Genomic DNA, 16,831 nt, shown 5'->3' on the forward strand with positions numbered 1-16,831 from the left:
CACAGGGTCACCATGCCTTTAAATCAGTAAAACCCATCTCTCCCACACACCCAACAAGAAGCAACTGTTACATCCCTCTCCTCCACGCACCCGCACAGTGGCAGGCAGCAAGCTGAGAGAGAGCTGAGAGAGATAGTAGCTCGATCCCCGGCAAAACCTAACCAAAACCAACACCTTTCCTTATTCTTGCTAGTCCTCGGAAACGGAAAGAGCCTGCTCCGCAGCGCGTTTGCGAGTTTGGGAAGAAGCTAGGCAACGCCGGAAGGGGAAACGAGCGAGAGGGAGATGGGGAGGGGGCGCAGCGAGATAAAGAGGATCGAGAACCCGACCCAGCGCCAGTCCACCTTCTACAAGCGCAGGGACGGCCTCTTCAAGAAGGCCAGGGAGCTCGCCGTCCTCTGCGACGCCGACCTCCTCCTCCTACTCTTCTCCGCCTCCGGCAAGCTCTACCACTACCTCGCGCCAACCGTCCCCTCGTAAGCATCACATCCCTTCTATCATATCATTTAACCTACCTCTGCCTCCCATCCCATGCGTGCCGCGTCTCTTATTCTTATTCTTGCCAGCGTCAAGGACTTCGTGGAGAGGTACGAGACAGCGACGCACACCAAAGTTTGGTCCGATATCCGCCAGGTATGTTTGCGCTGCCAGTATTACGTAGTGGTAAAGCTTTGATTCAGAATGATTCACGTCTGATAGAGCTCTCCTTCTGGCATCGTGTAGGAGAGGCGCGCCGAGCTGGAGAAGGTGGGCAAGATGTGCGACATCTTGGAGAAGGAGCTGAGGTTAGCATACATGGCAGGTCGGATTGCATTCCGCGTGGCCTGATCTGATCTCCCCGTGTGTTATTTTTTGCCGGTAGGTTCATGACGGTGGACGACAGGGAGCAGTACACGGTGCCGTCGCTGGCGGGGCTGGAGCAGAGCCTGGAGGCGGCGATGCGCAAGGTGCGCTTCGAGAAGGACCGCAAGATCGGAGGCGAGATGAGCTACCTCGAGAACATGGTGCGTCTGTTCGCTTCCATATAGTTTCGAGAATATAGTTCGCTTCCATATAGTTGCATCTGTACTGTTAGTGCTTGCTCACTAGTTTCGAATGGTTGATGTTTTTGTTCGTGCTGCATATGCAGATCAGGGGAAAACAAGCGGAGCGCTACGGGTTGTGTGACAAGGTGAGCGCTTCTACTTCTTTTCCGGTTCCTGTAGCCTGTAGCTAGGGTTCTCGAATTTCCCCTTAGTTCATCTTCACCATTTTTGTGACTAGCTTCTCTCTTTTATTTGAAATTTGTGTTAGTATCAAAGATAAAATATCCAAATAGAAGCCTTGAACTGAAAATCTTAGTACTGAAAGTTGAAGTAACAACGAAAGATCATCTACAGTTGTGTGACCACCACTGAGCAGGGTACCACAATCATTCATGAACAGAACGAAAACAGGCAGCATGATTTCTCAGATGTACAAGCTTTTGCCTTTTTGCACCCAACTTCTAGTAGTGCGGCTAAATTAGAGAGACCCCGAAGAAGAAAACCCCTCACTCCTGTTAAACAACAAATCAAGAAACACAAAAGTCCAGAAACTGCCACAATAGTAGTGTTAGAATATGCACTTGTACATGGACTGTTTCGAAGAACAAGACTAGCTATAGACGCCTGTATATACACAGATTCGTAGCAAAGATAGGAGTTTCTTTCTCCCATCTAGAGAAAATAGGATTCCCAACAAATGTAGAGCAGGAAATAGGAGTCTCCATTAAGAGGGAGCGTGCTTGCCCTACTCGTGGTAGTGCGCAGTAAATGGAGTGCTCCATTGCAAGGCACGACGTGACAGAAAGGCTAGCGACCTACAGCACGTAGACTCGTTCATTGCAACTTCTTTACCTTGGAGGTGGAATAACTTTTCACTCCCTGCAAGCAAAGGCACGAGGCTATGGATTTGTACGCAGTGTAGAATAGGCTGCCCGACCCTAGCTAAAGTGGGCAGCTACTCTTGGATGCATCTAGACAAGATGAGGAATTTTGCTTTTTTTTCTTCGTGACTTCACATTTTTAGTTCATTGTTTTAGTCGGAAGGTTATAAATTCGTTGGTACTATCTTTCCAACAATCACTGGATGTGTAACTTAGTCTCATGTTCATATGATTTTTGTTCACAGCTTGCTCATGCTCAGAGTTTGAAGCAGATGGAAGGTGGATCCACCTCGCTAAACAACGGCTTGGACCTCAAACTGGGTATGTTCTCTGAGCCAATTCAGAACCTAAATTACTTGTATTCCCTGCAAAAATAACAACTGACAAGCAATGCTTACAAATTTTCGCAGGCTTCAATTAGGAAACGGTAGAAGCTTGAGTTTGAAGCGTTCTGCACTAGTGTTGTTTCGAGCTCTTGTATTATGACAACCTGAAATATTGTTTTGAGCTCTAGTATTATGTCAACCTGAAATATTCTACAGTGCCATTCGGGGTTGTAGGACTGCATTATTTTATCAGACGTTCCGTCCAGGTTTTAGATTTGGAATGTGCTCTAACTCGAATACTTGGAAGTTGGAATGGATTGGAATGGAATGTGAGACCATTATATAGCCCTTTTTGGGGCATCTCCAACGAACGTGTTTTCTAAAGAAAATCGTGTAAACTAATACAAGAACTTGAAAATTGGTGTGAACCGGCCCATTAGCTTGTCACGAGGGTGCAAAACTGGTCCAAATCATCATACTGCTTTCATGTGGGATTCTTATTTTCTCGAAAACCCCTTCAAGCTCAACGAAAAGTCTAGCGAGTCCCTTAGGGTTTCCAACTCCTGTTTTTTCTACCTGTCCTATGTTGTCCACCCACGATCCATGCCACCGCTGCATCTCAAGGCACCTCACCAACCCATGGGGATCATACCACCAGTAGAAGCAACGACGACATTGGTCTTCGTCGTTGACCTAGGCTCTCGTGAGGATCACGCCACCAGGCATGACAAACTTGAAGGACCCACTTGTGAGGCTAAGCGTCGGACTCTCGTGCAGTACAGGCTCAAGGCCAATAAGGGGAGTTGGTTGCACTGAGGAACATGCGGCCGCATGTGAATGTCGAGGGAGTCTAGTCTCTTGCGATGAATGCAAACAGCAAAACTGATGATGGGAGGAGTAGCCACGCCAACAATGTCATGGTCGTGGTGCTAGCTAGAGAGAAATCACTCGAGCGCACGGAGTCCTTCGCCCGGGACAAAGCCCGATAGCTATAGGAGCTTGTTGCATGCAACGAGCCAACATGCGACTAGATGCCACAATGTAGATGTTACCTATGGCTTCCACAACACATCATTAGTGCCACCAACACCACAACGGTCCAATGTGGGTACCTTGTGCCCATGGGCCATGGACGATATATCAAGGTCGTCTGCAACACCCAAGAGGAGGTAATAATAATGGACATACAACAAATTGAATGGTGCATGCAAATTGGTATAAGAACTTGAAAATTGGGACGAACCAGTCCACTAACTTGTGATTCGGGAGAAGATACTCAACACAAATTGGGCAAAACAGATCCATTGATTTTTTATATTCTCAATGTAAATTGTCGTATGTTCAATGTTCTTGAAAAATTAGACAAACTGATCCATTCTTAGTACAAGTGTGAAAATATGGTGAATCGATACACTAACTAGTGATTCAGGTGAAGATATTCAATGTAAATTGAACTGTTGTATGACCAGTATTCTTTAAAAAAAAAATTGGGCAATTCACCCAGTGCTATTAACATGTATGCAAATTAGTGCAAGAACACAAGGTACTTTTGGTGCCGGGCGTCATGCAAGACCTAGATGGTGCAAATAGTGATAGGTCCAGTGTTCTTTTAGGTGTGATTTTTGGCACTCTACACTATCATGCGCTTAGCAATCCCATCGACCGAACAACCATAACGAATCATCAGACCTTGTTTGAAGGTGTTCAGCTGTGGTTCGCTGCCTGTTGCACTGTACCTTACAGGCGGCGACGCCTCCATTACCAGGGCCTAAACCTGAACTGGGCTACAAGCTCGCCTCCTTCACCCAAAGGGGCAAGAATCTGCCCTAGTTGGGCTGTCAGCCCAGTAACCCGGTCGGCACTCGGGGGCCAGAGTTCAGCAGTGACATTTAGGATCGGGAGCACATTTAGGCCGGCAGGGATCGGTCTGGATTAGGCCCCAATCCCGGCCACCCAGCCCGGCGATGGAATTTTTCCAGCCCAACGAATTTGTAGTCTTCGGTTAGGCCTCGGGGGATTTTCGTCCAGCCAATCCGGTCTGGTTTCTTCTGTCTTGGTCTGGAAAAACTTTCTCTCCATTTGACATCTGGAAGGATTTCCACCACACCATGCCTGACACAATAATAACGACTGCAATCTTGACGGCGCCCTGTATGGCTTAACAGAACATATACGTATTTGAGGATTTGACAGGGATTAATCTGAACTTGGATTGGGTGAAGCGACGGGATCAACCCAATCCCTTCCTGGATCAGTTCCATACTTGGATTTGATCCCTACAAAACGAACAAGCCCTTAGGCCCTCCACAACGTATGACATATCGGTGCCCAAACTCGTTTTTCAGGCATCGGGCGTCGATTCCCTCCATTGCCCAGCCGGTGCCTCAAAAAAAATTCAGGGAATCAGAGCGACTTGGTGCTCCGATGCGTCAACATGCCAGCGATTAAAATACAAGTAGTTTGGTGCCTCAACATTGCAACGCTGAGGAAAACTACAGGAGAAAAGGACGCTCTGTGGGTCCTGCATCTTGTTTTCAGGCATCCATGTAGTTGCGAACACTGTGTGGGTCGGAGCCTGAACATTTTCTCTGGGCATCGATCAGGAGGTGGCAAACTTTATACGTTTTGGGCATCGACTACATTGTGGAAGGCCTTAGGGCACAAAGAACCTGAACAACACCTGGGTGTGGGTGGTATGGCCAGGTACCTGATAGCATTATGGGGGTCAGCATCGAAAATAGGTTCGCACTGACGCTCCTCAGATAGCGGCGGCGCTTTTTGAGCCCAATAGAAGGCAATCCCGTGCAGGCCCCTTCGCGAAAGGGCGCGCCAGCGCCTCGGGACACGACGGTTTTCGCAGGTGGGGCCACTTGTCAGCGAGAGGACGCGACAGTTTGCATCGGAAGCGACGCAGGAAGGTTGGCCATCGATGTTTAATGATCTCCGCAACGGAAACAGAGGCGGCGACGAGGGCGGCAACTGGCCACGCGGCGTCCACCCGCCTACGCTGTCGTAAATGCGGGTAGTTTGCACCCTATTAGTATCGTACGTCATCCATCGTCGCGGCGCTATCTTCTCATCTCCACCACCATAGCCACACTGTCCTCTCTCGTCTCCACCACCACCGTCGCGCCATTCTCTCCTCTCCACCTCAAAAATGTCGTGCCGCCCGCACGACGTACTCCATGCTTGGCCTCAACGGCCGCGCGCTGCCTGCGGCGCCTGAACCACCACCGCAGCCGCAGCAGCCAGACGAGCAAGTATAGGTACAAAAGTACAATCACGCACACAAGCAAGTACATATATAGAAGTACAATGACGCACAAAAGAAAATACAGGTACATGAGTACAGTCGCGCACACGGGCAATTACAAGTTTAGTCGCACACACAAGCAAGTACAGTTACCGAGTAAAGAAAAAAACTACACCAAAATACACTAAAAACATAATTACTTACTAGTTCAAGCACAAGTACAGTTAGATACACACCATGAGTATAACCATATCGATATTGGAAGTACGAAAAAAGTAACTTGAAATCTATCAACCAACATGTGATCTAGTTTTGAAGATCGTGACGCGGTCCATAATTTAGACTTAGTTCTCAATATATTTAATCTTGAAATGCGAATGTAAAAAATAAAGTAAAAAATGAGACAACCCACCCTCCACTTGTGCGTCTCTCTCCTCCGCCATCCCCACATTGCTTCCCCTTGCGACACGTGGCGAGCACTGAGACTAGTTCTCAGGAATTTACTCACACCACAACACGTCAGTTGTCGCATGCAGAGAAAAATGGCTCTCTTCGCGAAGACCAGTCTTTTTCTAGAGATTTCGCTCCAACGCTCCAACGCAAATGAACGTTTTGCGTCCATTTGCGACCGTGTGGTCGAATAGCGGGTCGACACTCCTATTGAGCGGGCCTACGCAAAATGATTGGGTTGTCCGCGGGGACGCAAACGCGGCACAAATTTACGCAGCGAATGCGTTTGCACGAACGGGTTGCGGATGCAGCGCGTGTAGGTGTCATGTCACCACGGGGCCACTTGGCAGCGGGCGCGAGGCCGCGTCGATTCGGCTGAATCCCTTCTGCACATGCACATGTCACGGCCTTAGCCATCAACAGAGCGCCTCGTTTTCAGCGGCCGTGCTAGTTCTGGTGGGTGACGACTGGCCTTCTTCGCCACCTTCAATGGAACGTGGCTTCGTGTCCCGAGTTCATCCTTAAAAAGTCGCCGGCAACATCCTACCATATTTCACACCTCCCTGGCCTCATTGATCTATTTCCAACTACGCTTGCACCCGTGACACCGACAACCACAAAGCGCCACCACAACGCCATGGGAAAGAAGAGAAACGACCACGAGGTGTCCTTGTCGTAGGCTACGAAGGAGGACAAACCACGGAGGTCCCCTTTCTTATTCCCGCTACCCAAGTGCTCTACAACAACTAGCAGTCCCGCGAGGGCTGAACAGACAAGCACCTGCCGGGTGGGTGGCGCCTTAGCACGGCGCGGGTGCCTGTCTCGCCGGTGCCACATTTTGGCCAGAGCAGCACAAAGAGATCCGACGTAAGCGTGTAATTCTCCCGCCGGACCTCCATGGCAACCCCAACTTCGTCGTCAACTCCCCCATGTGGGACACCTACCACTACCGACACGTAGTACTCGACAAGCGGCGGAAGGCAAGGTTCCTCGGTGATAAGGCCTACAACTTCGGCCTATTGCCACAACGACGGCAGCCACTATCACGTACGCAATCACCTGCATCGCCTCCGACGCCCCACGAAATGTGGAACGAGTCCGAGGACTTCATCGTCGATGTCTTCCACAAGATTTTAATGGCAGAACAAGAAGGCAGGCAAATCGAGCTGCCGGAGGAACTAACCGAGGAGAAGGCGACGAGGCTTGGCATCCTCGTAAAAAGAACTTTTTGATACTTTACCGAGTATGGATTAAAATCTAAGATAGAATCAAGGCTATCTAAAATCTAGCAAGGAGAAGACCAAGTGATTAAATATGAGTTGCTAATAGATCTACTCTTCAAGCGCTAGTTTTATACTCAAATGTTTAATTTTGAGAGCGGCTAAAGTAGTTAACTAAGAAGATACATGAATATTCCACGATCTACAAGTCGAAGGAAGAGGCCTTCAACCTAGGGTTACAAGCCTTGATTCGCCACCTCTGCCCTCATGGGCACCAGCGGCCTCTCCACCTCCGGCCGCGCCAACATTTGCTCCGCTAATTGCCAACTAGCTATGGGTGATCCCGACAAGTGATCAATCTCTCCATGGATCCCCCACAAGTGATCAATTCTCGCATTAATTGCTAAGGATCCATACATCCCAACGGGCTATATTCACATAAAATTTTGTAACAAAAGTTCGGGCAGTGTAAAAAACAAAAATAAATCTCGTGAGACGCTAGTTTAAGCAACTCACAAAAGATATCATTTTGCCACAAGCCTGTGTGAAATGCTCAAATGTATACCTAGAACTTTTTCAGATTATTTTGATATTTAGTACATTTTTTGAACAGTGATTGCATCTACAGCTGAGTAGAAACTCAATTCCGACAATTTCTACACTTTCAAAAATTTGTAAGATTTTTTTATTCCCAGTTTTGAACCGCACAGTTCTCACACGTTTATCGTCCTTCGGTATGCATGATTCGGAGAAAAACACAGATCCTAAGAACCAACTCTGCCGTCCAGATGGACCAGATCTGTTCATTTTTCATCATGGAGTCCTAGGTAGCGCCGACTAGATTCCCCTCATCGCGCGCAGGTCAAGTAAACACTCGCAAAAATGAGAAAAAGCTAACCAAAGACGGAATTTCAGTTCATGAAATCAACTGAATATTTCCATTTTGAAGCAAAAAAAAAGGGACGCGTATTCAATATGGAAAACAAATAAAACAAGATTGAAAAAACGCTATAAAATGCAAAGAACAAAAATTCGAGTTGAGACAAGACATAATGGAGCTCAGCAAGAACGTAGCGATTAATAATCACACCTGAAAGATCATATTCATCGATTGATCTCATCACTGCTCCAAATCAAAGAAAATCTATACTTAGAATCAATAGAGATAAAAGCACAGCGAGGAAACGAGAACACCAAAGAGATAATCGCAACACAGAGAGTACTTCATCGGAAGATTAGGAGCGAATAATATGGGGCGGCGGCAATACATTGGTCTGTTCTGTTTTGCTAGAAGTTCAATCGCGGCCTACTTATAGAAGCGACAGCCGAGGAAAACCCTAGCACTTATGATTTCTTCACCGTCCAATCAACTACCAGCGGACAAGATTGGATACTCTGCCGGCAGTCCAATACTGGGCCAGGGCCAAGGCCTTCTGTCTTTCGTGAATGGGCCAAGTTGCGACGGCTCCTCTAGAAAATTCGTACTTTCTATAACGGCCTACATTGAGCCCTTATCCAAAAGGAAAAGCTTCAGCGGGCTCCCAGAATATGACAAAGAAAAGCATGCCCCCCTGGTTAAAAACAGAACAGATTGTCATGGAACATTATGATATTTTTTTTACACGGGGAAGATGATATCTTTACTATTAAAGTGAAACATGTAATGTCACATTTCCTGCAATGTCACACTTTCCGCGATGTCACACTTTATGTTATAAAAGCGACAAGCAAATAACGAAGAATGATAAAAGAATATGCAGCAGAGATACGAGATTTAACGTGGAAAACTCCTTCCAACACAGAAGGAGAAAAAACCACGGGCGCCAGCCAGCAAAACTTCACTATATCGGGGAGTGTTTACAAACGTCGTGGGTTATCTTATAATCTGATAAACCCTAACCGGCGGCTTACAAGATGTATATATAGGTGGTGCCAACGATCCGTACCGTACCGCGGAGGCCTGCCGCCCCCCACACCCCCCTTCGCAGGCGTCCCTGCAAGGCACGACGTATGGGCTAACTTCTGACTATGCTATGCTTCGGCCCAAGCCTCCAACGACGGGCCTCGCTCCGCTCGTCAGAAGTTAGCCTCCCTTTAGTATATGAATTTGGATCATAATACAACGTCATTCTTGTTGGATTCCATCCTCCTCACCGGTCGCCCCGTTTTTTCTTTGGGCAGCACTAGGCGTCGGTCGGCCGACGATGGAAGGAAAATCGGTCGTTCCGCGACCGTTGGATGGGACTGCACGACCGGTTGATACTCCGTCCCGAAACGTCGCTTTCGTCTGTGAGACCAGAAGAAGTCGATGCATGCAGCCTCAGACCAAGAAAATTAGCTTCCACATACTGCCACGGACGTCCCTTTCATGCATAGGTGGTCCACACAAACCTTTCTTTCTCACCTCTTTGGGAACAAACTATTTGAGTTTTTTCAGCAAGAAGATTAAAAACCTATTAAAAGATGATAAATGTAAACTTTTTTCAACAAAAAGAAACGCACTTATGTAGAATTGTAGCAAATCACTGAGTTACTAAACTACTTTTTGCTATTTACAACAATAATCAAAGACAAATCAAACAAAAAATTGTTTATTTACGATAATAGTAAACAACAAGTCTAATAAAAATATTAGCTATTTACAATAATATTTAACAATATTTTCTACATTTTTCTTGGTTATTTACAACAATAGTTAACAACTATTTTAATAAAAATCTTAGCCATTTACAATAATATTCAACAATGTTTTCTACATTTTTCTTGGTTATTTACAACAATAGTTAACAACTATTCTAATAAAAATCTTAGCTATTTACAATAATATTCAACAATATTTCCTACATTTTACTTGGTTATTTACAACAATAGTTCACAACTTCTAATAAAACTCTTAGCTATTTACAATAATATTCAACAATATTTCCTACATTTTACTTGGTTATTTACAACAATTATTAGACAACAATTCCAACAATAAATCAACACTTCGAAACACTAAAAAATTCCTTTGCGGAGTATATCTTCTTGTCAACAGATTGCTTATTCATTCCCCATAAAATTCAACAACAAATCCTACAAAAAAATTGATTGTTTACAACAATAGTCACCAATAATTTTCGTCTGAGAATAGCTTTGCAACAAATTGCTAAATAGTTTTTTAAAAAATTCAACAACAAATTCATCATAAACGTTGCCTGTTTACAACAGTAGTAAATAACAAATAAATCAGGTAAGAAAAGATGTTCCGGATCTATTTACAACAAATTCCCAACTCTTTCACTATAAAAATCAACAACCATTTGTAGCAAAAAGAAGAAGAAAAAACTATCCCCTACTCCAGCTTGATGAACGACAGATGAGAAGCTAGGCTGAGCAAACCTATAGACAGACACATTCGTTGGGAATCCCTCACGGTGGAAGAAGAACCGACGGTGCTTGGACCAGTTGTTCGGGAGTCCGTCGTAGTTGTCGGCGACTAGTGCAGCGGTGGGGGATCGACTAGGGAGCCTAGAGAAGCGCCGATGGAGCTCTCTTCAATGGCGCACGGCGGGAGTCCGGCAGCGCAGGTGCTCGGGCAGCGGCGGGCGGCGCGACTGGGCTTGGGGCAGCTAGGGGGGGGGGGGGCGAGACTTGGGGCGGCGCAGGGACCGGGCAAGCACCAAGGAAGTTCTTCCGATAAGAACGAAGAAGACGAGGCAAAGGTAGAGGCGTAGAGCTGATGGGGATGGATAAGCTGTGCGGTAGCACGTGTGTGGGCCTAAGATAACGTGTACTGTGGTAGCGTGTGGGCGTGCCAGACAACGACCGATATTTAGATTTGGATCGGTGGGCTGATCCCAAGCATTTTCCTTTTTCTTTTCCTCTCTCACAACTAACGGGCCACCTAAAGTGGAGTATTAGTTTTCTACCGCAGTTATCCTGATTTATCTCTCTCCAACGAACAAGGGACATAGAGGCTGCCGCCGAGTACAGACTCTCGCCGTGCTCTAACTTTCTGGATCCTGCACCTCCTCTGCTCCCTCCCTCCACGCGGGCGCCGCCACCGCTAACATCTGTACCATTGGAAAACTCCTCCACCCTTGCCGTGGCCCAACTCCGTGTCTTCGAGCGTCGCTGGCCAACCAACCATCTCCATCACCGGCGACGAGTTTGAAGCCGCCGACTCCTTGGCCTCGCGCTAAGACTGACAGCAATGGAGACTGGCCCAGGATCTGGACGGCAGACACTTCATCTTCAAGATGTTCCGCCCGCATCCACAAGTTGCACGGCCTTGTCAACTCGTTCTTGGAGCTTAAGGGCTGCCCGCTCGCTGCTCAAGAGGGACAGTTTTATGCAGGTTTGTTTCACCCTCTTCTTCCAGTTCTACCCGATTGTTTTATTAGGACCTAGAAAATTTTCAAGTGACCAGATCACTGACAGGTGACAGCCGTGGCCTGTCACTCGACGATGTCCGTGGGATTTTTAGATTTGGAGCTGTTGTCTTACCTCCTTTGACAACAGCGATGGTATGCCTCTACGGCTGTAATTATGAATGGGTGGGTTACGTTCTTGCAAAGAAAAATATCAATGGAACTGAATGTTTCCAGTTCTCAATGCTTTAGAGCATCCCAGCCGTTGGGCTCCCCAGGCCGAAATCCGGCGCTATTTAGCGCCGGATGGATGTATTTTTTGGTCTGGGGAGGCCTATTTTCCCAGTGGCGAGCCCATGGTCGCCTTCACCCACCGCGTGCATAGCGACGGTGTCGCCGGGAAGGGCAACCGTCGGAGTGCCCTCGTTGCTTTTGTAGAAAGGGATGCAACTCACAATGTATTGATTGGGTGCATATGGCGTTACATATATATGCCACATCCTCGACTATACAAGGAAGGAGGCGGGCCCAATAATAAATACAAAGATATGTATCGCTATACATAACTACAGAAGATACACATCCGGATATACAAGGATATGTATCTCAACACCCCCTCGCAGTCGAAGCGTCGCCTGGTCGAACGCATAGACTGGACCGGAACTCCTCAAAAGATGCCGTAGGGAGACCCTTGGTCATAATATCCGCAAATTGTTGGGAGGTGGGCACATGAAGTACTCGAATGTGTCCAAGGGCCACCTGTTCCCGAACAAAGTGGATGTCCAGCTCAATATGCTTGGTGCGGCGATGGTGGACCGGGTTGGCGGAGAGGTAGACGGCGGAGACGTTGTCGCAATAGACCACGGTGGCTTTGGCAACGGGACATGAGAGCTCAACGAGGAGTTGCCGCAGCCGGGAGACCTCGGCAACCGCGTTAGCAACAGCCGTACTCCGCTTCGGCGCTGGAGCGAGAGACCGTGGGTTGTCGCTTAGGACGACCGGGAGATGAGCGAAGGTCCGAAGTAGACGCGAGTAGCCGGACGTGGAGCGACGCGTGTCGGGGCAGCTTGCCCAATCGGCGTCCGAGTAGGCGACGATGTCCGTGGCGGTTGAGGCGTGGAGGAGAGGCCGAAGTCCATGGTGCCACGAATGTAGCGGAGGATCCGCTTGACCGCAGCCCAATGAGGATCTCGCGGAGCGTGCATGTGAAGGCACACCTGCTGGACAGCATACTGTAGCTCGGGGCGGGTCAAGGTGAGGTACTGCAGAGCACCGACGATGGAGCGATAAAATGATGCGTCCGTGGCCAACGAACCATCCGTGGCGGAGAGCTTGGATTTCGTGTCGACAGGCGTGGCCACGGGTTTGCAATTAAGCATACCGGCGCGGTCCAGGAACTCGTGGGCGTACTTGCGCTGATGAAGGAAGAAGCCGTCGGTGCGACGTAGGACCTCGATGCCGAGGAAGTAGTGCAGGGGCCCCAAGTCCTTGAGGGCAAACTCAGCGCGAAGACGCTCGGTGATCTGTCGCAGGAGGTCCGTGGAGCTGGCCGTTAAGATGATGTCGTCGATGTAGAGCGACAGGTGCGCGGTGGTGGCGCCATTGTTGTACACAAACGGCGAGGCATCGGAGCGGGTGGAGCGGAAGCCGAGTTGGTGAAGAAACGCTGCGATGCGGCGGGTACCGGGCGCGTGGGGCCCGCTTGAGCCCGTATAACGAGCGCGAGAGCGAGGCACACATGGTCGGGGTGGGCGCCGTCGATGAAGCCCGTGGGCTGCCGGCGAAGACACGCTCCTCGAGATGGCCGTGAAGAAAGGCGTTGGAGACGTCCATCTGGTGCACGGGCCACGCACGGGAGACCGCGAGCTGAAGGATTGTGCGGTTCGTCCCGGGCTTGACAACCGGGGCGAAGGTGTCGGTGAAGTCGACGCCGGCACGCTGGCGAAAGCCACGAACCACCCACCACGCCTTGTGACGGTCGAGAGTACCGTCCGGATGGAACTTGTGCTTGAAGACCCACTTCCCGGTGATGATGTTGGCGTGAGGAGGTCGGGGAACAAGCGTCCATGTCTGGTTCCGCTGCAGGGCGTCAAACTCGTCTCGCATGGCCGCAAGCCACCTGCGGGTCGCGGAGAGCAGCCCGGCGGAGGCGGGCGAGGGCGATGGCGTGGATGGTGAAGGCGCGGAAGTCGACGCGGTGCAGACGTACTCATCCGAGGGGTACCGCGTGCTCGGGACGCGAATCCCTGCACGGGCGCGCGTGAGGGGCCCCGTGGCCGGCGGCGGAGGAGGCGGAGCCGGAGCCGGAGACGAGGCGTCGCCCAGCAAAGACGGCGCGGCGCCCGAGCTGAGGCTCGAGGGTGACGCAAGCGGCGTCGAGGCGGATGAACCCGGCGAAGGCGCGTCGCCCGGCGAAGACGGCGCGGCGCCCGAGCTAAGGCTCGAGGGCGACGCGAGCGGCGTCGAGGCGGCGTCGGTGCGGGTGTCGGCGTGGGGTCACCCGAGACATGGCTCGAGGGTGACCCGGAGGGTGGCGAGGCGGCGCCCGAGCCGGTGCTCAAGGGCGCGGCGGAGGACGACGAGGCGGTGCCGAGTCCGAGCTCGAGGGCACGCGTAGCCGGCGGACTCCGCCGGGCAGGGGGTCGACGCCGGGGACCATCGACGAGCGAAGGAGGAGTGGCGACCACTGTCTCTATGCAAAAGGAAAGCAATGCTCATCAAAGTACACGTGTCGGGAGGTGAAGACGCGGTGAGAAACCGGATCATAGCAGCGGTAGCCTTTGGTGTTAGCCGAGTAGCCGAGGAAAACACATGGAACGGAACGAGGGCGAGTTTATGAGGAGTGGTGGCGGCGATACTAGGATAACAACGACAACCGAAAATCCGAAGACCGTCGTAGGATGGAGGGAACCGTAAAGGAGGTGATGAGGTGCATAGTTCCGGCGGGGACGACACGGACGAAGGTTGACAAGTAGGGTGGCGGTGGCTAAGGCATCGAGGCCAAAAGGTGGGGGAACATGGGCTGTGGAATAGGAGTGTGCGGATGCGATCGTTGAGGGTGCGGAGGATACGCTCGGCGCGACCATTTTGTTGGGACGTGTATGGACAGGGTTAGACGAAAAATAGTGCCGTGAGAGGAGAGTAGGGTGCGGACGGCGACATTGTCAAACTCTTTCCCGTTGTCGGTTGTAGGGCGTGGATGGGGCGACCGGACCGGGTGGAAACATAGGCGTAGAAGGCTGTGAGAGTGGTGGCGACATCGGACTTTTACGGAGGGAAACGTCCACACGAAATGAGAAAAATCATCAAGAATAACTAGGTAATAAAGAAGAACAGAATTACTTGGGATAGGAGAGGTCCATACATCACTATGAATTAACTCAAAAGGAAAAGACGCAATTGTGGAAGACTGACTAAATGGAAGACGAACGTGTTTACCAAGACGACACGCTTCGCAACTATGTGAAGACTGTTTAGTAGATGAAAACGAAAAACCTGTCATTATTTGGTGAAGCGTGTTGGCACTGGGATGTCCAAGACGAGCATGCCAAAGATCAACGCTCGCGGAGAGAGCACGAGGTGCGGCGCCGGGGGTGGAAGGCGACATCACCGGATACAAATCGCCGGGGCTCTCACATCGATGGAGGACCATCCGGGTGCGGGCGTCCTTAACAGAAAAACCAAAAACGTCAAATTCAACGATCCACGAGTTGTCACGAGAAAGAGTTTTAACGGAGACTAAATTACGAATAAGTGCAGGGAGACACAAGGACATTATTAAGAGACGAGTGGTTTAGAAGTAGAAGGAAAATTAGCAGAACCAATGTGAGAAATAGGAAGACCGGCACCGTTACCGACAATGATGCGAGACTCGGTGGAAGTGGGAAAGAAATGGGAAAGGTTACCGGGTGAGCGGCCATGTGAGACGAGGCGCCCGTGTCCATAAACCGGTTGCCGCCACCGGCGTAAGAGCCAGGTGCGGGCGCCTGCTGGAGTGCCGCGAAGAGCGTCGGGTCCCATGCGGGCTGCTGCGGCGCGTAGGGTGGTGGCGCGACGTGGTAGGCCGGGGCGTAGGGCGGCGACGTGGCGGTGAAGGCCGGGGCGTAGGGCGGCGGCGTGGCGGTGAAGGCCGGGGCGTAGGGCGGTGTCGCGGTGACCCCCGTCCATGGGTTGTAAGCGAAGGAGTTGCTGCCGTTGGAGACCAACGACATGACGACGCGCGCGCGGGGGATGACGACGGCGCGGGGGTTGGAGAAGGAGACGCGGCGACGACGACGCGGGGGACGGCGACGGCGCGAGGGTTGGGGAGGGAGGTGCGGCGACTGCAGGTGCGGCGGCGGCGCGGCGTGAGAAGGAGCACACGCGGCGGCGGCACAAGCGGCGGCGCTAGGGTTGGAGGGTGGGGCGGCGCGCGCGGGGGAGAGGGGGGCGCGGCGGCTAGGTTAGGAACGGTAGGTGTCTGATACCATGTAGAAAGGGATGCAACTCACAATGTATTGATTGGGTGCATATGGCGTTACATATATAGGCCACGTCCTCGACTATACAAGGAAGGAGGCGGGCCCAATAATAAATACAAAGATATGTATCGCTATACATAACTACAGAAGATACACATCCGGATATACAAGGATATGTATCTCAACAGCTTTGAACCGCCGTAATGGTCCGCGAAGTGGTCTGGAGAGCCCAAACGCCTCGTCGGGAATGGTCGAAGTCGCCTCGACGCGACAACCGCCGTAATGGAGCATGAACTCCGAGGAAGAGCAACCGCCGCTCTCTTCATCGAGAGACCTACATATACGGTTTCGAACGGCCGACGCCATTCATCTATTCTCTCCTCACCATCTTCTGTCAACCATGAGCGATTGCTCTTGGCCATCGGACACGACGGCGAGGGAAGCCGCTGGATGGCGCCATTGGTGGGATCAAGCTGCATCGTCCAGCAGCGACGATTCCCCCCCGCCGGCCAGCGAGGACGAATGGGATGACGACGAGGAGGAGGACGAAGAGGCCGAGGAGCAGGCCGAGGAGCCGGCCGAGGAGCAGCCCGAGGAGCCGGCCGAGGAGCAGGCCGAGGAGCCAGCCGAGGAGCTGGCCGAGGAGCAGGCCGAGGAAGAAGCCGAGGAGCAGGCGGAGGAGGAGGAGGCGCAGAGGCTGATGAGGACGCTAAGGACTCAACTTCCTCCGACGAGGAGGTGACGAGCCGGAAGCGTCGCCGCCACGACGATGAGGCAGGGCCATCTAGGAAGAAGAATTAGTTAAAGTTAGTTTTAAAGTTTTTATATGTAATTTTTATGTTTATTCGAATTATATATAATTTG

At 50.7% G+C, this 16,831-nt stretch overlaps 1 protein-coding gene across 1 annotated transcript; it reads left to right on the forward strand.

The window, feature by feature from the left end:
* The first annotated feature begins 226 nt into the window (after positions 1–226).
* On the forward strand, positions 227–2,433 carry LOC124668208 (MADS-box transcription factor 32). The gene is made up of 8 exons (XM_047205378.1): positions 227–247; positions 280–476; positions 567–633; positions 724–785; positions 863–1,004; positions 1,130–1,171; positions 2,152–2,227; positions 2,317–2,433. The coding sequence occupies exons 2-8, from the start codon at positions 286–288 to the stop codon at positions 2,325–2,327; spliced, it is 591 nt and encodes a 196-aa protein (XP_047061334.1). The 5' UTR covers positions 227–247; positions 280–285; the 3' UTR covers positions 2,328–2,433.
* Positions 2,434–16,831: the final 14,398 nt, after the last annotated feature.

This window comes from Lolium rigidum, chromosome 6 (genome assembly GCF_022539505.1).
Source record: "Lolium rigidum isolate FL_2022 chromosome 6, APGP_CSIRO_Lrig_0.1, whole genome shotgun sequence".
In the NCBI taxonomy this organism is placed as follows: Eukaryota; Viridiplantae; Streptophyta; class Magnoliopsida; order Poales; family Poaceae; genus Lolium; species Lolium rigidum.